The sequence below is a fragment of the Kogia breviceps genome, chromosome 11, assembly GCF_026419965.1.
Source record: "Kogia breviceps isolate mKogBre1 chromosome 11, mKogBre1 haplotype 1, whole genome shotgun sequence".
Classification (NCBI taxonomy): domain Eukaryota; kingdom Metazoa; phylum Chordata; class Mammalia; order Artiodactyla; family Physeteridae; genus Kogia; species Kogia breviceps.
In genome coordinates, this window is record NC_081320.1 from 96,909,586 (window position 1) to 96,934,066 (window position 24,481).

The 24,481-nt window shown below is 41.3% G+C and overlaps 1 protein-coding gene across 2 annotated transcripts in view; it reads left to right on the plus strand.

Annotated features, from left to right (window-relative positions):
* Positions 1-304: 304 nt before the first annotated feature.
* Positions 305-24,481, plus strand: part of YWHAQ (tyrosine 3-monooxygenase/tryptophan 5-monooxygenase activation protein theta) — a 33,554-nt gene continuing 9,377 nt past the window's right edge. Inside the window, exons 1-2 of one of the 2 annotated variants that reach the window (XM_059078414.2) lie at positions 305-941; positions 1,401-1,758. In XM_059078414.2, the coding sequence (XP_058934397.1) occupies positions 1,465-1,758 (294 nt within the window). In that variant the 5' untranslated portion in view covers positions 305-941; positions 1,401-1,464. Of the gene's footprint in view, positions 1,070-1,400; positions 1,759-24,481 lie in introns of both variants that reach the window. The other variant, XM_067008169.1, reaches the window with a different exon arrangement.

Below are 24,481 nucleotides of genomic sequence, written 5' to 3' on the forward strand. Positions count from 1 at the left end.
TAAAAACAGTTGCTTTTTCGTGGGGCGGGGGGAGGATTAAATGGGTGTTTTTCTCCAAATTATCCTTAAGGTCATTTCCCATTTTAAAGAAAATCATAATATCTGGCATTGCCAGAGACACCTGCCTGGACTTTTTTGGGTATATTCCAAAGGAATTTCAGGTTTTAGGTGCCCGTCTGAAACCGAATTTATCTTGTAAAACGCATGCTTATGCCACTTTCTCCAGGAACTAATTCCTCTTTAATGGGGATGGGATTATTTCTAATTCGCGGTCCCCATCGCAACGTCATTAAAGGCTGAGTTCAGTGTATTGAGCTCCAAACCTTTGTCACGAATAGGAAGGTGGAGGAAAAGCAGGCGCTTGTGCAACAAAACAGCCGATGGTGTCACCCTCCCAGGCCGGACCTCACCGACGAGAGCCGCAGCTGCATTAGCCCACAAGATGCAATGCACCATCAGCAACGGTGCTGCAGCAGGAGACCCAGCCACCGCAGGGGAGGTCACGCGAACCTCCTGCTCCCGTGCCGCGCCCACGAGTGCCGGGGGTGGCGGGGAGGATGAGGGGAGTTGGTAACAGCATCGCCATGGCAACAGTGACGTCCTTGTACCCTGGATCTAATTGGAGGAAACCCCGTGGCCGAAGCCGCAGCCTGTCGGCCAACCGAACTTGCCCAAGCCGACCCACCCTCCTAGCCTCCGCTTCCTCTCCCGCCCCGCCCCCTTCGCCCCCTTCCGCGCGCTCAGTCCTCATTGGCCAAGGGCGGGGCGGAAGGCGGGACTCTCGGGGACAGCTCAGCGCGCCACTGGGTGGAGGGAGCGAGGGCCGCCGCGCTGAGGCCCGCCTCTCGGCTCGGAGGTAGGCTGAGACGGGAGGGTCCTCCGCTAAAGCCAAAGGCGGATCAAAGTGGTGGGACTCGCGCTGCGGCCGCGGAGACGTGAAGGTGAGCGCCAGGGTCGCCCCCGGCCCTCCTCGGGTCGGGCCGGGCCGGAGAGTCCGGCGGGAGGCCAGCCCCGGGAGCGGCTGGCCTCGACGCTGCTCTCCTCAGGGACGGCTCCGGCGAGAAGGAAGGTGCGGGCCAACGGCCGCTTCCATCTTGGGCCGGGCGGGCGCGGCCCTCCCTCCTCCTCCTCCTCCCCTTCCTCCTCCTCCTCCTCCTTCTCCTCCTCCTCCTCCTCCTCCTCATCCTCCCCCCGCCGCGGGCCGCCTCGGCTGGTGCCCCCGGGCCTCCCGGACACCCCGCGGGGAGCGTGGGCTAGGGAGGGAAATTCAACGGGGCCGCGCGTGCTGACACAGACAAAGGGGGCGGCGGGCGGGCGGGCTGCCGGGGCGGCGGGCGCATTGTCTGACGGCGCCACCCCCGCCTTCTGCCCGCGACCCCGCCCCGCCCGCCCGCTCGCAGGCCCTCCGCACTCCTCCTCGGCATCCGGGTCGGTGCTCGCCCTCGCTGTCCTGTCCCCGGCCCCATGGAGAAGACGGAGCTGATCCAGAAGGCCAAGCTGGCCGAGCAGGCCGAGCGCTACGACGACATGGCCACCTGCATGAAGGCCGTGACGGAGCAGGGCGCCGAGCTGTCCAACGAGGAGCGCAACCTGCTCTCGGTGGCCTACAAGAACGTGGTCGGGGGCCGCAGGTCCGCCTGGAGGGTCATCTCGAGCATCGAGCAGAAGACCGACACGTCCGACAAGAAGCTGCAGCTGATTAAGGACTACCGGGAGAAAGTGGAGTCCGAACTGCGGTCCATCTGCACCACCGTCCTGGTGAGTCCGCGACCGTCCGGGCGGCGGGCGCCGAGGCGCCTTTGTGTGAGGCTCTCCGTGGGGAGTTTCCCGGGAACGGGAACGAAGTGGGGGCCTGGGCCTGCCCGACGCCCTGCCGACGCGTAGAGGGCTTGAGGAGGTCAGCCGTGGCCTCCTTAACGCGTTATTTCAGCTCTTGAGATGAAGAAGCTGCTTTTTCCTTTTTTTCCCCCTCTTTCCTTTTTTTTCCGGTGGTAAGTATATCTTTCCTAGGTGCTGCGTTGCTCCTCCACCAGATAAGTTTAGACATGAGAGTAGATTTGTAGAAGGCTGAAAATCGTTTTCCAGCGTCCTGAGGCGATCTGGGAACCCTTTAAACGTATTGAATCAGTTCGTAGGCTTTAGGCTTCCGTTGAAAGAAGGGGCGGGCGCCTTTTCCATAAAGATCACGTATGTAAGTCGGTTTTCCTTCCAAATCCAGCAATGGAAATGTACTTCGAAAATCTACTCGTTTTTCAAGTAAGAGTATCTGTTGAGTTTTTTCCTTGTTAAAAGCGGGGAGGGGGGAGAGTTTGGTAAATGTGAAAAAGGCACAGCTAAATCAAAGGAATAAAATGTCCTGGGAAATTTCGGTGCTTGATACCATTTCTTCACTGTTACATACATAGCTACACGTGAACCCCGAGGTGTTGAAATGAATTCATATCTGGTGTGGAGTAAGCGAGGAAAGCTTCCCAGGCTTTGAACTGTCTAGTCTTAGCTAGGGTGGCTTTGGGTGGAGTAGGGTGACTGCTGTATTCACGCTTATTGGTGAGAGAGAGCAATTTTAGCTTTGTCATCGTATGGATCTTTTGATCAGTAAGATAAGTTTTTAAAATGTCAATACCAGCATTATATCCTGAGGTGTTTCAAAGTGTTTTAATACTGCAAAGAGTCATTTCTACTAATAAAATATGAAATAGCCGATGCGGTTGCCTTTTTTAAGTGCCACTTTTCCAAGGGGCCTACTGATTTTTGATGTGTTTGTTCCACGTTGTGTTTTAGGTGGGCTTTGAAAGACAAACATGCTAGATGGGTGATTTTTCAAGAGGGAACAGAGGGGCAAATGCCTCTTGCTCTCCCAACCTTTTCTTCCTTTGCCCCTGAGATTCGTGGGGCAGGCAAGTTGTTTTCTTTCACCTGTTTTTCCAGCACAAATAACAGGTGATCTGAACGAAATCATGGCTGATGGAGATAACTGGTAAAGGGGTTAAGGAAGCAGTGCAGAGCATGTGTATGAGGTGGAGAAAACATTTCGAGATTATTTGCTTTATGTAGGCGAGACTTTATGTTCATCCATGTCTTAGGTTCCACTCCCCGCCTAGCATAGAGGAGACACTTAGGCTTTTTGAACTGAACTCCTTGTATTCAAAAAATTTGCCAACTTGAAAGTGATGGTAGACTTCAGTGGCATGTGGTAACGGTTATTGACAACGTCCACTCTGTCATCAAGGAAGACTCTAAGAACTCCATACGTGAACGAGAAGCTTTTCTATACATGTTTTACTTTGGGACACTCTCACAGCATATTTCAGTCTCTTTGTTCTGTTATTGTTTTGCAGTTTGTTACTTACCCTGCAGCAATTCAGAATTACCACAGAATTTTTTCGTGTTCTCTAGCAAGTTAGCTGGGAGTATTTGTTTTATCTTGTGGCTCCTATAAATTTTAGTTTCTCTAATGGCATAAGTAGAGGAGACTGCTTAGTTGATAAGTGCCTTAAAATAGAGACCAAGTAGATCATTTCAGTAGGAGAGAACGCCTGAGATTAGGACACGTTTTGTGTTTGTTTGTTCTGTTTTCTTCATATATACTAAGTGAAATAGAAGAGTTGATTCATCAGACACCAAGGAATAAATAAAATATTTTTATTAGTGAAATGGCTTAAAAGACTAATTGTGACTTAACGGCCAACCTCCGAAAAAAGTCCTGAGGAAAGCCCGTCGTCAAGTTGCCCGCTGTATTTGAGAGCTTAGCATGTGCCAAGGCACTGTGCTAAGCAGCACGGGGAAGAGCAATGCTGAAAACGGTCAATTTTGTCCTCCAGTAATTTATAATAAGGAGTGCATATGAGAAATACCCAAATGTAAATAATATATAATTCCTGTAAGATGGTTATGAATAAAATGCTATGTAGTTTAAAGGAAACAGAAAACTCAGGAAAAGCTTTACAAGGAGTGGCTTTTGGAATGAGCATTGAGGGAGGGGGATCAAAGAGGGGGGAGAGTGTCAATATTCCAAGCAGAAGAAGTATACAGGATGGGCCTTATTCATGGAAGAAGGTTTCTGTATGAAGAGCAGAATACGTGCAGAGCTGGTGCAGGAGAAAAGCCTGTAAAAGAAGACAGGAACTATATGAGAGAATGTCAGAGGGCATTTTTCTCATTTGATTGACAGTGGGAAGACTGAAGAGTTTCGGATGAGGTGCAGGTGGCAGGCAGTATCTCGAATTCATGGTTTGGGTGCTAATTTCCGGTTTGTAATCTGAACTGATAGATAAGGAAGTGATAGACTAGCGAACAAGAATTTGAGAATTGGTCAATTAGTGATTTAATCAGGAGTCTATCAAATAATGGGGAAAGAAGAATGAAATCTAAAGTTGCTGAACATGAGTGCCAAAATTAGGTTTTCTCTCTTTTTTCCCCCCTTTGGTGAACAGGAAGGAGAATTTAGTGTGGAGGAGGTGGATGACACTGACTTGTTATAGAGGCTAAGAAAAGAGTAACGGGGAGGGCTAGGCAAAATTTTGGTTTTAAATAGCAGAGATTCTCAGCCTCATCTTTCTATTTCATAGAGTAGGTTCAGGGTGCAATTATTTGGACTGTTTACTCAAAATCAACATGGCAGACAACTCTCAACCCTGTTGATAGTCACTGTACTGAGAGAGATTATTGAATTGCAGAGGCAGTAAAAAATGTTAAAATCCAAATATGTAATCTAAAGAGCAAAAGGAATTAACAAGACCCAAACGTCCAAGACCAAACTCTTTGTAGAATCTAAGAGAAGTTAAAGAGGAAGATACTACCAAGTTATCTCTGTCTCTCAGTGTCATTTGTGAAACCAGAGGTTGCGCTAAAATTTCTAAGTCTGTTCCAATTCTGATACTTTGGGACTATAGCATTATATGGTCCCAGTCATTCCACCTGTGCTCTGACTTCCAACTCTAAAATGAGTAATTTTTATAGTCCAGGTTGAAGAAGAACATGTCATCAGTCATTTAAGAAATGTTGAAAAACTAACGACTTCAGTGAAATGTCTTTAGGAATAGGGGATGCAGAAGTCATTGGTGATCCTAGTAAGCAGTGTTGGAAATAGCAAAGTTTAAGTGAAAAAGGTTAATACTGTAAGTTGGATGACAACCGGGCAGCGGTTAAAAACTTGAACAAGGTGTTTAAGAGTCATTAAGAACTGGGGTGTGAGGTAAGGGTAATTGAAGAAATCAGAGGGGTCCACAAAGCCCTTCTGGGACCTGAGAACAAATATCATGTACAAAGTTCATGACCTTGGAGTAAGAACAGGACACTTAGAGAATGTAGTTACGAGATAACCTCTGTCTCAGGCAACCCCATGTTATCCTTCTGTGTTAATGGTCTTTTTATTAGACTATTTTCAGTAGGTTGCTTTAGTATAATGTATAGATGGTTTCAGGAGTTAAGGTCTATGTTGTGATTTTTTTTTTTTTAAGTAAGAATCATTTAAAATATATAGAAACTGAAATTTGTCTCTGGTGTGTAAAAGCCCTGTAATCTTAATTCCATAATGTGCTTGAATTTAGTTGTGTTCTAAATTAATCTCTTAATGAAAATATGTCTAGTGCTGGTTGTTATTTTGAAGTAAGACCAATATGTTGTTCTTGATAGTTAATGAGTCTTAATGTAATCTTTTTGACATGATGGAAAAATTACAGGCTCTGGAATCCAGACTGACTGTTTTTGGGTCATTGCTCCATAACCTTATAATTCTGTGACTGCAGGCAAGTTTCTCTCAGCCTCTGTTTCTTTATCTATGAACTGGTGATGATGGTTCTTGCCTTTATAGGCTTGTAGTTAAAATAATAGGTAATAACTGACATTTATTAGGCATTTACTATTATATACTAAGTACTATTTTAAGCACTTGATATACTCACTGTGTTCCCATTAGTTAGGTTGATAGTATTATTTATGTTTTAAAGTTGAGAAAACGGGGGCATAAGGAAGTTAAGTAACTTGGTCAGTATCACAGAACTCGTGAGTGGTAGAGCAAGGATTTGAACCCAGGTGGTGTGACTCCAAATGAAAGTATATGAAACACATTTGGCCCTCAGTAACATAGTAGCTGACTAAAGATCACAGTGTTTTGAGGAATTTATGCAGTTTAATAAATGTTTGTAAGTTAGGAGGGAGGGAGGATAGATCTGTGGTGGACAAAACTCAGTCTATAATTTTGAAGCCCTCCTTATATGCAGGATATTGCAGTAAAATTTTAAAACTTGACTTTTAGATTTTTTGCATTTAGAGTATAAGCTCCTTGAAGGTAAAAGTTGTTTCTGAAGAGTGAAATGGAATGGAATATTGTACATACAGGCATAGAAGTATAAGGTGTAATCAGTGGTTCTCAGCCAGGGTGAATTTACCCACCAGGGAACATTTGGCAAGTTCTGGAGATAGTTTTTGGTTGTCAAGGCTGGGGTGGGAGTGGGGAGATGCTGCTGATATACTGTGAGTAGAAACCTAAATGCTGCTAAGCATCACCTAATGCATAGGAAAATCCCCCACCACAAAGAATTACCCAGCCCAAATGTCAGTCATGACTGAGGCTGAGAAACTCTGGGTTAGGTTATAAATAAAACAAGCAGTATTAAGTTGTATTGAATTGTATCACACCTGTCCTTTAGATTCTTATTAATATATTGGCATCTTGTCAGAACCCTTTGTCTAGACTTCAGCTGTTTGTTTTTTTTTTCTTTGTCACTCTTGTGTGTATGCTATTTAACTCTGCAGTTCACCTTTCTGGCACTTACTCAGTGGGTCCTGCATTTTCAAAGTTCCACCTCAGGGTTTACCTCCAAGGCCCTGAGCTTTTTTCTTTAAAAAAAAAACTTGGCACAGAGAAAAAGGATCCAGCTGAAATTATAGTGAAATCTATTTAGGAAGAGGCAGTTAAAATTGATGAACAGCAGGGCTTCCCTGGTGGCACAGTGGTTGAGAGTCTGCCTGCCGATACAGGGGACACAGGTTCGTGCCCCGGTCCGGGAAGATCCCACATGCCGCGGAGCGGCTGGGCCCGTGAGCCATGGCCGCTGAGCCTGTGCGTCTGTAGCCTCTGCTCCACAACGGGGAAAAAAAAAAAATTGATAAACAGCAAATATTCCCCTCTCTTTCATAACTGCCATTAATAGTTCGGCATATGTGGTTCCAGACTTTCAAGCCTGTACTGTGTGTTTATTTGGATGTTGCATAATTATACTAATGCCCCACTGAACATTTAGGTTGTAAACAAATTTTTCTCTTTTATAAACAACACTGGGAAGAACATCCTTGTTGCGTGCTTTATGCTAGGATTTACTTAGGTTAAGTTTTGGGAAATGAAATTTCCAATCAGAAGATAAGCATTTTTTTTTCCCCAGATAGCCCTCTGAAAAGATTGTATGTGTTTATACTGTCATCAGCTGTTGTTGAGAAAGGCCATTTCCCCTTACCCTCTCCAGGACAGACAGTTGTTTGAGGTTAACAAAAATCTAGTGACTGGAATGGTTGAAATTTTACCTCCTTGTTCAGTTTTGGATGTAATGAGGACTACCTTTGCTCTCATAAAGGGCCAGTTACCAGACTTTTTTTTTTTTGAGTCTCATATACATATACAGTTTCAGTTATAAAATGATACCATAGCATGGGATTAGTTAATTCAAGGTGCTTAACAGTTGGGAAATCTGCTTGATCATACTGATGTTTATTTATTCCTTTTTTGATATTTATCAATAGCAATTTTTGTATTTAGCACTAGTTCTTTCAGAGTAACAATGGAAAATACATCTTTGTACCATTGACTTTCTAGGTATCAAGGAGGGCTGGTAGAGAGGCATCATTTGAAAAGATGAGAAAAGAAAAAAAACTATAGTTCATCCATTTCTACTTTAATTAAACTCTTAATCCATGGGTAAATCAACAATGAAGGTTCCTGAAATATTTCATGATAAATAATTTGATCAGATTCTAAAACATTGTTTGCATATTGAAGTGTTTAAAGACAAAATGATGATGATACCTAGAACTTCAAAATAATGGGTGAGGGTTATAGATGAAACAAGTGTGTCTGTGAATTAATATAGTTGCAACTGGCTTTAATGGGAATTCATTATACTAGTCTCTCTTCTCGTATATGCTTGCAGTTTTCCATAATTAAAAGGTTTTCACCCCTAGAAATTTTCCACTCTTACGTACTTACACAAGAGGAAAGACCTGTACAAGAATGACCAGAGCAGCTTTGTTCTAAGAGCAGAAAACTGAAAACAATCCATTAGTAGGAAAAAGGATAAACTGAGGTATATTCACACAGTGGGATACTATTCAGCCGTAAAAAGGAATGGACTACTGACGCATACTATAATGCAGATGAATTTCAAATACACCCTAAGGGAAAGAAGCTTTGTGCAAAATAGTACATAATGTCATTCTATTTGTATGAATGCTAGAACAAGCAGAAGTAGTCTGTGGGTGAAAAATCAGAAGAGTGGTGACCTCTGGGGATGGAGGCAGGGACTGACTGAAAGGGGCAGGAGAGAACTTTCTGTGGTGATTGTAATGTTCTTTGTGTTGATATGGATTTGCATTACACATGTATATGCATTTGTGGAAACTCAGCAAATATGCGCTTAATATTTGTTCATTTTATTGTATGTAAATTTTTGCTTCAAAAGAAAGTAAACTCTAGGTAGTGGTATTCGTGTACTGATGTCTCAGTTTACACAAAAACTAGTAGAAATGGATGGATATTTGATAAAGCAGTTTGGTAAAAGGTTAATGGCGGGCTCTGCGTGGTGGGTATATGAGTGCTCACTGTAATTGTTGGTTGCTCTATATTAGGGCTATAATATTCTACACGGTACGGTTGAATGCCTTTAATACCTATAGCAAAAAAAAAAAAATAGTGAAACCCATGTCTTGTTGACCTCAAGATGTGAGAACATGTCTCCTATCCACCTAGGAGATGGCCCTGATGGACTTGGCACCATAGCTTTTGTTTGCATTTGGTGCTGGATGCTAACTAGATTGATGGGGGTACAGAATGCAGTGGAAGACTTACAAAACTGACCATACTCTGGGGCAGTGGTTCTCAAGCTTCTCGGTCTTTGGATCCCTTTGCACACACTTGAAAATACTGTGGAACCTCAAAGGTTTTGGTTGTGTAGATTATATCTGTAGATATTTACACTATTAGCAATTTAAACTGAGGATTTTATCATCCATTTTAGAATAATAAGTCCATTAGAAATTAACATTACTTGTTTCTTTTTCAATTGTAGTAAAATATACATGATGTAAAATTTACTATTTTAAGCATGCAGTTCTGTGGCATTAAGTACATTCACACTGTTGTGCTATCGTCACCACCATTCCAGATATTTTTCATCTTCCCCAACTGAAACTCTTTACCCATCAAACACTAACTCCACATTCTCCCATCTCAGCAACCACTGTTTTGCTTTCTGTCTCTGAATTGACAACTCTGGATACTTCGTGTAAGTATAATAACATATTTTTAAATAAAAAATAAAATTGAATGAGAAGAGTGGCATTGCTTTATAATCTGTTGTGGTATCATGTCTCTTTTAGCTTTTGGAAAACTCCACTCATGAGAGAATGGCAGTGAAAAAGCAAATAGTACCTTAATACATATTATGAAAATGGTTTGAGTTTGTGCCCTTCCCCATCCAAAAAGTGGGGATGGGGGGTAGAAGTTCTCTGAACACACTTCGAAAATTGCTGCTCTAGGGGCATTCTGTGTGATTGAGCAGTTTCTGAGTGGTGGTCATCATGTGGTGATAACGACATTTGTAAAACCTTCCCCTCCCTTCTCATTGCCCAGTCCCTTTACCCCTCAAATTATTCTAGGAATATGGTTTTGGAGACCAGAAAAATCACACACTTGATAATAAAGAAAAGTTGATTTTAGATATTGGGTAAGAAAGAGTCCCTGTTCATTCCTGAAAAACTAACTTGAGAACTAGTATGTTGGAATGGCTTCTGCTTCCTTTTGTTGAGAATGGTAAAGTAAGGTTAATATGATGTCTCACTACCCAATACCCAACCCAAAAGCAGAGGTGGCATGAATGAAATATGTAGATAATGGGCTTTTGGATCTGGTTGCATTTAGGTTTGAAAGTTAGCTCTTGAAGACAGGAAGTCAGGTTAGTTGTTAGCCAGCATTGGTTGAAGCATTTCAGTGAAACTTGTCTTTCACGAAGATCTTGACTATCCATTTACATTTTTTCTATCCAGCTGAACAGTATTCCATGATTTCTTTGTCAGCTGGGCCTTTTGCTTCGGATGGATTTGGCGTGGTGTGGTGCTGAATACATGTTGTAAAGTATTCTCAGTTAGTTTACTGACTGCCTTTGACTATTCTCCTGTATGTTTGTTGCAGGCTTTACTTAGAGAAATGGAGAAACAGTGGTGCAGGTGGTGAGACCATGACTATAAGGACTTCTGTAAATTTAATCTAAATGCTTTATTCTTTTTAAAAAATTCATTTATTTTATTATTATCATTTTTATTTATTTTTGGCTGCGCTGGGTCTTCGTTGCTGCGCGCGGGCTTCTCCTTGCGGTGGCTTCTCTTGTTGCGGAGCACTGGCTCTAGGCGCATGGGCTTCAGTAGTTGTGGCACATGGGCTTAGCTGCTCCGCGGTATGTGGGATCTTCCCGGACCAGGGCTCGAACCCGTGTCCCCTGCATTGGCAGGAGGATTCTTAACCACTGCGCCACCAGGGAAGCCCTAAATGCTTTATTATTAAAGGGCAGTCTTAGATTGCTCTTTGTAAGTGCCAGGGTGACTGTGGGAAATAAGTGGGAAGGTACATGAAACTGCTTTAAAACCATAATGATACTGACTTTTATTTTTATTTTTTATTTTTTTATTTTTTTGGTGGTATGCGGGCCTCTCACTGCTGTGGCCTCTCCCCTTGCGGAGCACAGGCTCCGGACGCACAGGCTCAGCGGCCATGGCCCACGGGCCCAGCCGCTCCACGGCATGCGGGATCCTCCCGGACCGGGGCACTAACCTGTGTCCCCTGCATCCGCAGGCGGACTCCCAACCACTGCGCCACCAGGGAAGCCCGATACTGGTTTTTAAATCAGACTTTCTACTGTTACTCGTCTAGAATATTTAGTACTCCCATTTTCCTTCTTATTTTGCTCATTCCACCAGACATACTTGAACACAGCTCAGAAAGGTTTTGCTCTTTTAAAACCTATAGTATTAGATACCTGCAACAAAACATATATCAATATATATTAGGTGTACTAATCTTTCAGCCTGGTACTATTTCCAGGTATTTGGCAATATACTTTTAGACCTTCAGCGCTTGTGTTGCTCTCTCAGGATTCTGATGGACTAGTAAAGAGGTTAGAAAGGTTATAGTAGGGCTTCCCTGGTGGCGCAGTGGTTGAGAGTCCGCCTGCCGATGCAGGGAACACGGGTTCGTGCCCCGGTCCGGGAAGATCCCACATGCCGCGGAGCGGCTGGGCCCGTGAGCCATGGCCGCTGAGCCTGCGCATCCAGAGCCTGTGCTCCGCAACGGGAGAGGCCACAACGGTGAGAGGCCCGTGTACCACAAAAAAAAAAAAAAAGAAAGGTTATAGTAAGGGTTTACACATCCTTTAATCAGAAAATACTCTCGATTATTTGGGGACTGATTGCAGAAACCAGGTATTTGATTCTTAAGGATGTCAAAAACTGAAAAAAGAGTTTGGAAGGATTGACTATCCCGTTAATATAGTTAATGCTATATGTAAGTTAATTTTTATGTAATTTAGCTTTTTAATATATTTGAAAAAAATATGCAATATTTAAACATCGAGGGACTGACATTTGAAATGGGGAATGGTATATATTGAGGTGACTTTATATTCCTGAACAAATTGAGATGGGAGTCTTTATCAAACTACCAATGGTCCCCCGGAAATTTTTATTTCCTCCTGACCTTTCCCACATCTGCCAAGATACTTGGAGTAGAAAAAAACTTGAGAACCATATAATTAGAGAAAGGATCCAAGAGAGTATTAACTTCAAAAGATTAGGGAAGGAGGTAGGGGAGAGTGCATTGGTCAGGCTCAATGACAAAATTTGTTAATTTTGATGAAATATGACTTTTTTTTTCTTAGGTTGCTTGTGCTTTTGTTGTAATATTTAGGAAACCATTACCTAATCCAAGGTCGTAAAGATTTATACCTGTGCTCTTATCTAAGAGTTTTACCATTTTAGGTCTTACATTCAGACTTTCGGTCCATTTGGAGTTAACTTTTGCATGTGGTGTGAAGTGGGGCCCAACCGTCATTCTTCTCATGTGGCTACTCAAGTTGTCCCAGTACCATTTGTTGAAATACTCATGTATGCTTGATCTGAAATTCTCAACTTATGGGGAAAATAACAAGTGGTTTGGCATAAAAGCTCACTTAAGGAAAACTTGTGATTGCTCCATTCTTCATGCTCTAGCCAAATGGTTCACCCAAAGCCCTCCATATTTTGTTTCTGTCCCTCTACTCACTACTTTTTCTTGGTTGGAAGGCCTTCCTTCTCCCATTTCTATATGTTGAAATCACACCTATCCTACAAGATATAATTTAGGTGCCACTACAATTGTTATTATAGTCAGTTACAAATTACAGCCTATTAATACTTTCAGACCTGTTTCCTTCTACTCTCCTATGTGCAATTATGGGTGGATGAGATATGTGTTTACCTGCAAGGAAACTGAGCCATATTGATTTACTTAGTTACATAGCCAGTTAGCTGTGACCTCAAATTCAGCTCTTCTAGAATAGTGTTCTGTCTGTTCCCTCCTGCCTTTCTCAGGAAAGCTTCCTTCATAGACCCTATTCTTCTGAGATCATCTCATCTTTCTCTGGGTTCTCTCTTGTGTGGAAGTCGGGGAGAGTCAAGGCTTTTTTAAGTCTGTGCTCTTCAACTAGAGCAGCTCCCTTTTATCTCTTTTACTGTTTACTGGTATTGCTTTAAAAAGACTTAGGGCAGGGTAGAGAGAAAATAAACACTTCAAAAAATTTTGAAACCATTACCCTGTTAGATGGAGTCCAAGTTCCTTAACAGGACTTAGGAGACCTTCAAGCCTTTCCCTTTAGCTTCCTTTCTCACTACTCATTCCTTCCCTCTGTGTTCCAGCCATGTGGAATTATATGGTTCTGTCCTATATTGTGTACTTTCTTAGCTTTGCTCTTATTCTTTCCCCTGTGTAAGCATGGGTTGTTATATTAATATAATGCTTTATTTTCCACCATCTAGTAATGAGACCCAATTCTGTATTGTCTGGAGTTTACCAGTGTCCTGGGTTCCTCTTGTGGCTGCATCTAAGTTAGATCAGTATTGGTTAGCTGTAAGGGTGTGTAAGAATAAGGGCTTCGTCTGTATTTTTTTCTTCTGTATACTATTAAGCACTGCTTTATTTTTCAAGGTTATTTTTTGTGCTGTACCCAGTAGTTCAGTTGAATATAATCAGTAACCCATGGAAGTTTAGGTGCAAATGCAGATTAATTTTTTTTGTTCTTCTTTCTTTTTAAATTTTCTTCTCTTTATGCTCTGTAATAGATCTGGTAGACGAAAGGCTCAGCTACAGGGTTGTCCATAATTCAGCTGCAGGGGTAAATGTATGCGGCATGGGTTAGCCACAGATGGAAAAATTAGTCCGCAAATGTGTAATTTCTGTAATGTAGAAATGGCTTAATTCAATTTGTCGTAGACGTACAAAAGACAAAGCTCATGTGAAAGTACACTGGTATCTTTGCTATTATCTATTTTTGGTAGTTTTCCTAGGACATAGCAAAACTTGACCCATATACTAAGCTAGCAAGACAATTTTGACCTATTTTTAATTACTTGAACATATTTTCTTTTAGGTATCAGGATGTCTGTCCAGTTGGATTACTTATGATCAAACTAAGATTTGACTTCCTGTTCTGTTTGTTTTGTTTTCTTTTCCTTTTAAGGAACACTCTTGTTTTCTCACTATCATTTGTCATGTTTTACTTTGCAAATTGCAGTGGCTAACATAGTTTCTGAATACTAGTAAATTGCAAGTTCTCTAAGGGGAAGGAAGTATGGACATTGATGCTTGCCTTGGTTCTTTTGGTAGCGTTGATCTGTAAATGTCGGTAAATTGTGGTTGTTTATGTGCTTTGATGCAGATTGACACATTTGGAAATCAGAATTAGTGTTGCCAGCGTATGTATTAAACTGTCATTCCAAACCTTTATATCTTGGCCAGAGGGTTTGGAACTTTGAGCAGAAGGGATAACATTTTATCTTGCTGTTGTGGCCACTCAGTGTCTAGCTGCTAAAATGTGGAGCTACAGCAGGTCAGAGACAAAGGACTGGACATTACATTTGTTTCTAAGAATATCTGGAATTGGCTCGGCTGCCTTGGGTGAAGTAAGGGGACAAAGACCATGACTTTCTTTAATACTGACACATTGCAGTTTGCACAAACCGTATTATTTGTCAGAGGCTAAACTCTTTCTGTTATGTGTCTTCACCACTGCGGTCATAACAGCTCTGTAGCTGCGTTGGAAGATGGGACGAACATTCTTATACAAGAGAGCATTTTTATTGTTTTTAAGTGCTAATTGTTTAGGAGAGGAGAGAGGGGTGTACTATGCTCACAGAAGGGCCCCTAAAAGGCACCACGGTGCCACAGTAGATGTTGATAGCAATAGTACTGTCATTGGTGATCATTTCGCCTGGGTCATGGGTGGTGGTGGCTAGACATCTTATAGACCAGGAGAAAGAGTTTGGAAATAATTGGGGACAGGGACATAGATCAGAGCTTTTTCTCTTTTTGTTGAGAACTTTGAATTCTTTTTATCTGTTTCCTCCCCTTCCCCTTTGCCTGTTTATCTTCTGGGGGTTAGCTCCTTATTTCCTTTTGCCCACAAAATAATTAACCGCTTGATTGCATGGACTACTCTGGCTTATTTTACTTTCATTGAAACTACAGTAGCACATATCATATCCCTTTGGATCTGAGGAATCCATATTAATTTATCTGACCACGGTGACAATTCATCGTGTCACATTAGTTCCTATTTTATTTTATTAATTTGACATGGATTTCAGGCAATGTTGGATTTTAGGTCTTTTGTTACTTTTAGAATCATATCTCAAAAGTTTGAACACTTATTGTACAAGGTGGTTTTTAGTCTATACCCTTTCTCCCAGGAAGGCATGTTCACATTCATGAATGCTCCAGACATGTTTAAATTTTAGTAAGTAAAAATTGGAGATAGGAAGAACTTGGTTAACACTTTTTCACAGATTTCCGTCCCTCAAATCAGGGTAAGGCAGAATTGTCTGTCTGTCTGTCAGGGTGCCAGATGAGTAACACAGTAGTGTACATTTATTTATTTTTTATTTTTTTTATTTTTATTTTTTTTTGCGGTACGCGGGCCTCTCACTGTTGCGGCCTCTCCCGCTGCGGAGCACAGGCTCCGGACGCGCAGGCTCAGCGGCCACGGCTCACGGGCCCAGCCGCTCCGCGGCATGTGGGATCTTCCCGGACCGGGGCACGAACCCGCGTCCCCTGCATCGGCAGGCGGACTCCCAACCACTGCGCCACCAGGGAAGCCCAGTAGTGTACATTTATGGTCCAGGGTTTGTCTCCTTGGATTTAGGGCCTCCAGATCCACTTTGCTGGCACACTGAGAGGGGGAACTACTAGAGTTACAAATCAGGCAGTCATTGTCTAGCCGTGTTTATTGCTTGAAGGCAGATTTACTGGAGGAACCAAATTAGCGTTAGAAGGTTGTTTGATGAGCATAGAAACCAACAAGAAGCGGCAGTAGTTGGATGATCTTAATGACTAGTTACTATCAACACTGCTGCATCCCGCCTCGCTAATGGAAGACTGGTCATAGACCCAAGTACCGTCTTCTCTGAATAGTGCTGTAGATACTAGCAGTGTTTGCTTTTTCATTAACCTCCCCCCCCCCCCCCCCCCCCGCATACCTGCTGTATTCCCATCACCTAATAATGAGTGTTTTGCTTCTTAGCGCACCACTTTAAGTATTGATATTTGGGAGGCACCTCGTTGTTGCTCCATGCTCTTCCTGCTGGTGCAGGAATGGTGACAGTAGAAATAAGTGTGGGTGTCAGTCAATTGAGACAGTGCTTCCCAGCTCCTTTTGTCTTGTGGCACATGCAGAATAACCATATTTGTGTGACACACTGGGGCAAATGGATTTCTTCTCCAGCTTCATTCACCCTGCTGCTCTGATGGCTGAGAGGATCAGTACTTCTCTATCACTTGTATTAGTTGAAAGCTCTTGGTTTAGAGTCTAATCCTGAAGGACCATGAGTGCTAGGCTTTAAGTTTATTCTTTAACAGCCATTGGGATTTTTTGAGCAGGGGATTAACATGTCTAGAATTTATGGTTAATCTTGTAGCAGGATATAAAATGGATTAGAGAAAGAAGAAAGCCTAAAACCTGGTAGATCGGTTAGGTTATTGGATTAGTTGAAGTGAAATGATATGGTTAATTCTGGGTAATAGAACTAGGAATGAGACTGAAAGGACAGATCAGAATACTAGTACAGAGGTACAATCAGTAGGGCTTAACAACTGGTGGTAGGATGGGAAAGGGGAGTGAAAAGTCAAAGGTTGTGGTGATGAGGCTGGGTGGCTAGGAGGTAGGAAGATGGTGGGATAATTAGTAGAAATAAGCAATATAAATATAGAAACAGGTTTGGAAATAAATTTTTTCCTGTTTAAGGCATATTGAGGTCTAATGGCTATTCATTTTCCAAAATGTATACGAATACTTAGCCGTGTCACACAGGGGAGAAGTGGGGATTGTGGATGGGTTAGTGACGGGGGTTGCATTACCTCCGTGAGTTTATTGCAATTTATAGTGTGACCTTTAGCCTTTTTGACTCACACACACCAGAATTGAGCTACTTTTCGGGGATAGATCCACAATAATCAAGCTCGTGTGACTGATATATAAAACCAAGAATATTAGTTTATTCATTTACAGTGAGGAATAACTAGCACAGAGATTGAAGTACTTGTGTTGGCGTGACCGGTAAGTTCTCATTCAGGAGGCAGGTAGACTCATAGGAATCAAGTCATAATGAGGGAGTTGCTTAGTAAATGTGGCATTGTAACAAGAGAAGTGGATGGCTTTTCAGGTGTTTAATGGCCATCATCTCCAGGGTAGGGCATGGATGGATCAGTGGTTGATTGACTGTGATTCACACTCCCCTAGACTATACAGTTATCCCTTAGTATCCAAGGGGGAATGATTCCAGAAGCCCCCAAGGATACCAAAATCTACAGGTGCTCAAGTCCCTTCCATAAAATGATGTAGTACAATGAATAGGGTTGGCCCTCCATGTAAGCAACTTCCTGATTATGACTGTATATTGGATCCTTTTCCTTCAATGTCTGTAACCCTTTTCTGTTGCCATGCCTCTGAGCGCTGTTCCTTCTGATTGACTCATCCTTATTTGTAAAGTAGATTTACTTTACGTACTGTCGGATTAGAGTCAAGTCTTGCATTCCTATTAATTTGCTATACAAATATATATATATATATATGTATTGTAGACAAAATAAAGTCTTTTCCTTCAGTGGTTTATAGTTAAGAGCAGGGAGATGTGTGTTCCCAAAGTATACTCTGTTTCTTCGAGAAGATTTCCAAAGCCTTGACTTGGAAAAAATTACATCCACAGGCTTGGGTGACTACAAATATGGGGGACCAGTGGAGTGAGGCCAAAGAAGCATTAGGTAACACCCAGGTTTCTAACTAGGGCAACTGAGGGCTTTTCTTTCCTAAGACAGAAAATTGAGTAGGGGAGGAGAATCAACAGCAGATTGTATTAGGAAGGCAAATTTAATATGTTTTAGATGAGTAAAGTTTAAAGGGCCAGTGGCCCATCCAGGTGTCAATAAATATGAATAGGAGCACCTTGCTTGGTGCTTAAGAGAAAGACTCGTGTTGTGGTGCTTGGTGATGGAGGTTTGTGTACCAAGCACTGTTCTAAGTAATTTGTATTGAGTCATTCAGTCTTCACATCAGGCTGCTGAGAAGTAGAGATTGTCATTAACTCTATTTAACAGTAAACTGAGGTTATGAGCTGCAAAAGTAAATTGCCCAGCCAGGTAAAGGGCAGATTTGTGAGTAATCAGCATGTAGATAATTGGCTAAAGTCCTGCCAGTAAATATCTAAAATGAACCCACATCTTGTCAGTTACCTTAAAATGGATGGTGAGCTGTAGAAGTAGTTGAGTTACATGATTATTCTAATGAAACATTTCCTCCTAGTAGCAGATTGTATTATCATAGTTAATTGTCAGATTTTTAGAAAGTGTAGTCTCTTAAAGGCAGACACTTGTTGGATTAAAGAAGGGGGAAAGGGAGCACATTAACTATCCTTAAAAATTTTAGTTAATCCTCTAAAAGAGGGTAGGAAAACACTTGTCCTTTACTAGCCAACTCAATCCTTTGCACATACTTAATACGAAAGAACTTTTGTCCTTTTTTCGTTTTTTTTTTTTTTTTTTGCGGTACGCGGGCCTCTCACTGTTGTGGCCTCTCACGTTGTGGAGCACAGGCTCCGGACGCGCAGGCTCAACGGCCATGGCTCACGGGCCCAGCCGCTCTGTGGCATGTGGGATCCTTCCGGACGGGGGCATGAACCCGTGTCCCCTGCATCGGCAGGCGGACTCTCAACCACTGCACCACCAGGGAAGCCCAACTTTTGTCCTTTTAAATCATCTGAAATGCTATGGTCTGCAGACGTGAAGTACCACACATGTATTGTTATTCAGCATCTTGTAATACTTCTGTGTTGTTACAGTTTTGGAGGAGTTGTTTTCATAGATTATGACCAGGAATTTTCCAGTTAGTATTATAGTTGCTGTAATTATTCTACTTGGTGACTTCTCTTTTATTCCATTACTTCTTCCTTCCCAGCTCTAAAAAGGTTCTTCCAGTAAAGGTCTGAGTGGGAACTTCTGTCTTTGTCTGGAAATGTCTTTGTTTTGCGCCTGCTTTTATGTGGTACTTTAATTGGTTTTGGAATTCTAGCTGACAGTTGTTTTTCTCCTCACTTTGAAGATACTTGATTGTTTTCTGATGAAAAATCAACTGTCAGTCATACTGTTGTTTCTTCCTTTATAGGTTACGTGTCATTTCTCTGGTTGCTTTTAAGAATTTTCTTGTCTTTGACATTCTGCAATTTTGCCATGATGGTCTAGGTATGACTTTATTTTTATTTTATTTTGCTTGGGATTTAGTGTGCTCTTCCACTTTGAAGCTTATTTATATTCGTAACTGGGAGACTCTCAGCCATTATCTCTACATAACATCTCTGCCTCATTCTTTCTGTTTTCTCCTGGAATTTCTGTTGCATATTACCTTAGACATCCTATCTTAGACATCTCTTTCTATTTGCATCTTTTGACTTGTCCACACTTGTTTCATCTTGTTAGTTCTGTGTTCTATGGCGTTTCCTCAAATATGCCTTCTATTTTACTTTTTTTTTTTTTTTTAATTCTAAAAGCTCCCTCCCCCACCTCCAAGCTACTTTTTCTTAATTCATTGTATCCTGTTCTTTGTCTGCACTTCTGTTTTGGGTTGTTTTAATCAAGAAAATTTTCAAAAAGAGTCTTTAGACATTTTTAATATACTTATGTTTTATTACACGATGTTTCATTTTTTAAGCTCTTGGGTACTAAACATCTGTTTGTCTCCTGATCCCTCATTATGGTGGATCTGTCCCTTGATTAGTTTTGTTATTTTTAGAAGTTCAGGTGTAGTTTTTCCTGTGGAACTTGTGTGTGTGTGCCTTGGATTATGGAAGTGGTTTTGATGATTTGTTTCTGCTGTGCACACTAAGCCTCGGCCCAGTTTTACACAGATTTTCAGCTCGTGGACTCACACATCATGTATGAAATAAAAATTTGAAGAGCACCTGCACAGAACATGCGTTTGGGTTTCAGTGTTTCATGGGAGACGACACCCACATCCATCCACACCCCCAAAAGCCCAGGAAATAGCTTCCTTGCTACTTCCCAGCAGTGATAGACACGGTTTTTCTAGGGTCCTTACCCCCTACCTATCACTGTCATTGTGTTGTAAATTTTTACTTTTTTGCTCTAACTTCATTTCCTCTTCCTATCTAGCACTTGAATATTTCCCTTCCTTCCTTCGGAGCTTTGCTGTAATTTTTTCTTCTCTTTTATCTGTTTCTGCTTAGCATTTTGATTATTTTTAGAAGGGAAAGTCTGCTTGGTCTTACTGTATTGCCACCACCAGGAATCATGTTTCTACCCATCTATTTTAAGGTGAAGAGTCATAAATTTCTTAAATACTCCATACAAGAGTGAGTTAAGGGCTTCCCTGGTGGCGCTGTGGTTGAGAGTCTGCCTGCCGATGCAGGGGACGTGGGTTCGTGCCCCGGTCCGGGAAGATCCCACATGCTGCGGAGCAACTAGGCCCGTGAGCCATGGCCGCTGGGCCTGTGCGTCCGGAGCCTGTGCTCCGCAACGGGAGAGGCCACAACAGTGAGAGGCCCGTGTACCGCAAAAAAGAGAGTGAGTTAGAGGGGGGGGGGTGTGTGTGTTTTAATCTGATACATTGCTATTCAGGTAACATTTAGTATGTGTTACCATTTCATCTGGTGAGGTAGACAATACCTACAAACACATTCAGACTTACATTTCAATTAAAAGTCTTCTGTTCGTGTATTTGTGCTAAAATCGAATAGTTACATTAACTTTTGCATCTCACATTTGTCAGAAACGTTGGTAATATTAGATCTCATTTAATGTAACAGAAAAATATTAATAAATGCAGTTTTACTGCCAGACAGAGTCTTTATTGTTTAATATTTACTTATTTAATTACTTATTTACTGGGCTGCGCTGGGTCTTAGTTGCGGTACGTTGATCTTTAGTTGCGGCATGAACGTGGGATCTAGTTCCCAGACCAGGGATCGAACCCAGGTCCCTCTCGTTGGGAGCGTGGAGTCTTAACCACTGTGCCACCAGGGAAGTCCCAGACAGAATCTTTAAGTACATGAAGTTACATGAGATACATCTGGAAAATGGACTAATATCATTAACATATATCCCTACGTATCAGTAAGGGAAAAAATTCACTGGGAAAATGGCAAAGGATATAAACATACTGTTTAAAGAAAACTGCAGATAGAACCATAGTAAGATGTTTTTCCTTATGAAATTGGAAAAGATAAAAAATGATAATACCTTGGGTTCAGAAGGATGTTGAGAAATTGGAACACTTAGCATTGCTAGTGGGGCTGTAAATTGAAATTGCCCCGAGGAAGGACAGTTAGGGACAGTTAAACATCTGTCTTCCAGGGGTCAGATGTACATTTGACACATTGTTGGAAATATCAACAAATTGGAAGCAACTTAAATGTTCATCAGAGGAAACTAAATAATTATGATATGCCCGTACAGTGGACATACATAATACTGTTCAGTGTTCTATAGCATGAGGCAGTTATAAACATATGAATATGGAATGATCTCAGAGGGATTATTACATGGTAGAGGCAAGGTGTAGAACAATGTAGTATGCTAACATGGGGGAGGGGGAATGTACATGGATTTTAAATGTTTAAAATATCTGGAAGAACATACAAGAAACTGGTGATGATGGTTACCTTGGGAGGGAAGAACTGGCTGGCTCAGGATCCAAGGAAGGGAGAGAAACTTTATTTTTCACTTTTGAGTTTTAGGGGATGGACAGTATTACGTATTATTTTAATGGAAACCAGAGTGTTATTGTGTGTGAAAAGAAGATACAGGTAAGGGAAGAAGAATCCTGTGAGGTTGAATTTGAATTCTGGATATATCCGTATAAGATCGTGATTTTTCAAAAAAAAAATTTTGCTGAAAGAGTGAAACAGTGAGAACAGAATGGGGGAGATTTCTTTTTTCCTTTTTTAGAAATTTTAGAGTGGTAGTTAATTAACTATTGTACATTATTACTTTGATAAAAATAAAGAATTACAAAAACAAATAATTCAGGAAAACCCTGTGCCATCTTAAGCCCTATAATACGTGTGAAATTCTCTTGCTGTTGCATCCATTTCAGAATGTTGCCATGTCATGGTTAATGTTCATTTGACAAATAATGAGTCTTGCTCTGTGGTAAGCACTGTGCTGAATACTTAATATACGGTATACAGAATTTTGTGAATGAAAAATATTAAGGAAACATTTTCATCTAGAAGTTGCTCTGCTTAACAGGTTGCTCCTTTGATTTAATACCTTAGAATTAGCATAGATTATTAAAACTAGAAAATATTTTGATTGTTTTACAGAAGAAAATTAAACTAAGGAACTTGCTCTAGATGGAGACTCTAGAACCAGATGTTTGGTCCAGCATTCATTCCACTGAGGTTCAATTGTGAAATTTGATTCCTTTTTAAAATGTACTTTTGCTGGTTTGGAAAGTTTTTTTCTACTTATTTCTTCTTGTTTTAAAAAGATTTTACTGTCTTCAGTGACTTTCTACCTGTTTGTGCAATTGTGCCTTTTCCTATGCCATGGGCTCTGTGCCTTGGAATGTTTTCTTCCTCCATGCTTTCTGCCTGTTTGCAAAATGCGATAGAATTTTCTGGATGAAATATGACTTCCTTCTTGAGTATTGAATTTTTCTTTGATTTTGGTCTCTTGGAGTTAAAACCTAATTAAGAGTTAGTTATTGTCTAGAGACTTTATTCTTCCTACATGTCAGTGGTTCTTTGTACTATATATAATACTTGAAGTTGGGATGTTAGAAAAATTTAGCTCTTACCATTAGATAAATGTTCCATTTGTTGAATAGTTATGTTACCCTATATACTATATTAATTCTTTTTTTAAAATATAAATTTATTTATGTATGTATGTCTGCGTTGGGTCCTCGTTGCTGTGCGCAGGCTTTCTCTAGTTGGGGTGAGCGGGGGCTGTTCTTCGTTGAGGTGCGCAGGCTTCTCAATGCGGTGGCTTCTCTTGTTGCGGAGCAACGGCTCTAGGTGTCTGGGCTTCAGTAGTTGTGGCACGCGGGCTCAGTAGTTGTGGTGAACGGGCTCTAGAGCACAGGCTCAATAGTTGTGGCACACGGGCTTAGTTGCTGTGCGGCATGTGGGATCTTCTGGGACCAGGGCTTGAATCCGTGTCCCCTACATTGGCAGGCAGATTGTCAACCACTGTGCCACCAGGGAAGTCCCTATATTAATTCTTTTGTTTGCTTTACTAATTAAATAACTTAAGGTCAAAGCCTTATCTCTCATAGATATATGCTCCATTATTATTTATTTATTTATTTATTTATTTTGCGATACGCGGGCCTCTCACTGTTGTGGCCTCTCCCGTTGCGGAGCACAGGCTCCGGACGCGCAGGCTCAGCGGCCATGGCTCACGGGCCCAGCCGCTCCGCGGCATGTGGGATCTTCCCGGACCAGGGCACGAACCGTGTCCCCTGCATCGGCAGGCGGACTCTCGACCACTGCGCCACCAGGGAAGCCCTATGCTCCATTATTTTATAGGGTAGTGCTAAGAATGCTAGCTTTATTTTCAGATTCTAGCCCCATTTAATTAATAATATGACTTTGTGTAAGTTTCTTGATTCCTAGGTGATTTTATTCACTTGTAAATTTATCGTAATGGTTCTTATATGTAAATAATACATGCAAGAGTGGTTAGAATAGGGCGTGGCACATATTGAACACTTAAATATTTGTTGAATGAATAATGTAATCTTTTATGGTTAACGTGTACTGGTTAAATGGATAAAAATATACAGATAGTGACTAGTATATGTGCCATAAAGTTAGAGATTGAACATGTTAATAATGTTTTATTTAATGAATTTCAATATGCTGATAGAGAGGAAATTGAAAATCCTTAGAGCATTTTTTGTTTCCTGTTGATTATTTTGTTTGTATTTCAAGGCTCTTCATTGGTTACCTGCTCTCTTAAAAAAATCAGTTTGGAAAAAAAAAATCAGTTCGGTATATATAAAGAATAAGGTATATAATGAGGAAGAAGAGCAGCTTATTTTGTTTATAAAACAAATCACTTATAAATGAATTTAAGATAAAAGTATTACTTTGTTGAATGCCACACTCGGACTATTACCACTGAAGGCAAATTAATTGTTTTGGAAAAGCTATGGAAGTGATGGTAGGATTATTGTATGTAAACATAATTCACTCCTAGAGATAGAGTTGGTACTGGAGTTTTGTTATTCTTCCTAACCTTTTCTCTAAGGTTTGGGGTTGAAGAGGAATAATTACTATACTAAATTTGCATCACTGTTATTTCTCACAATTTCATTTCTTGCGTAGTTCTTTACTGCCTTTATGATGTAATCCTTTTTATTGTTACTCCCATCCTATTTTTCTGAGATTAACCTTATTCTGGGGTCCTTTAGCATCTCCTAAAACAACCTGTATAATAACTACTTATATTTTTTCCTCT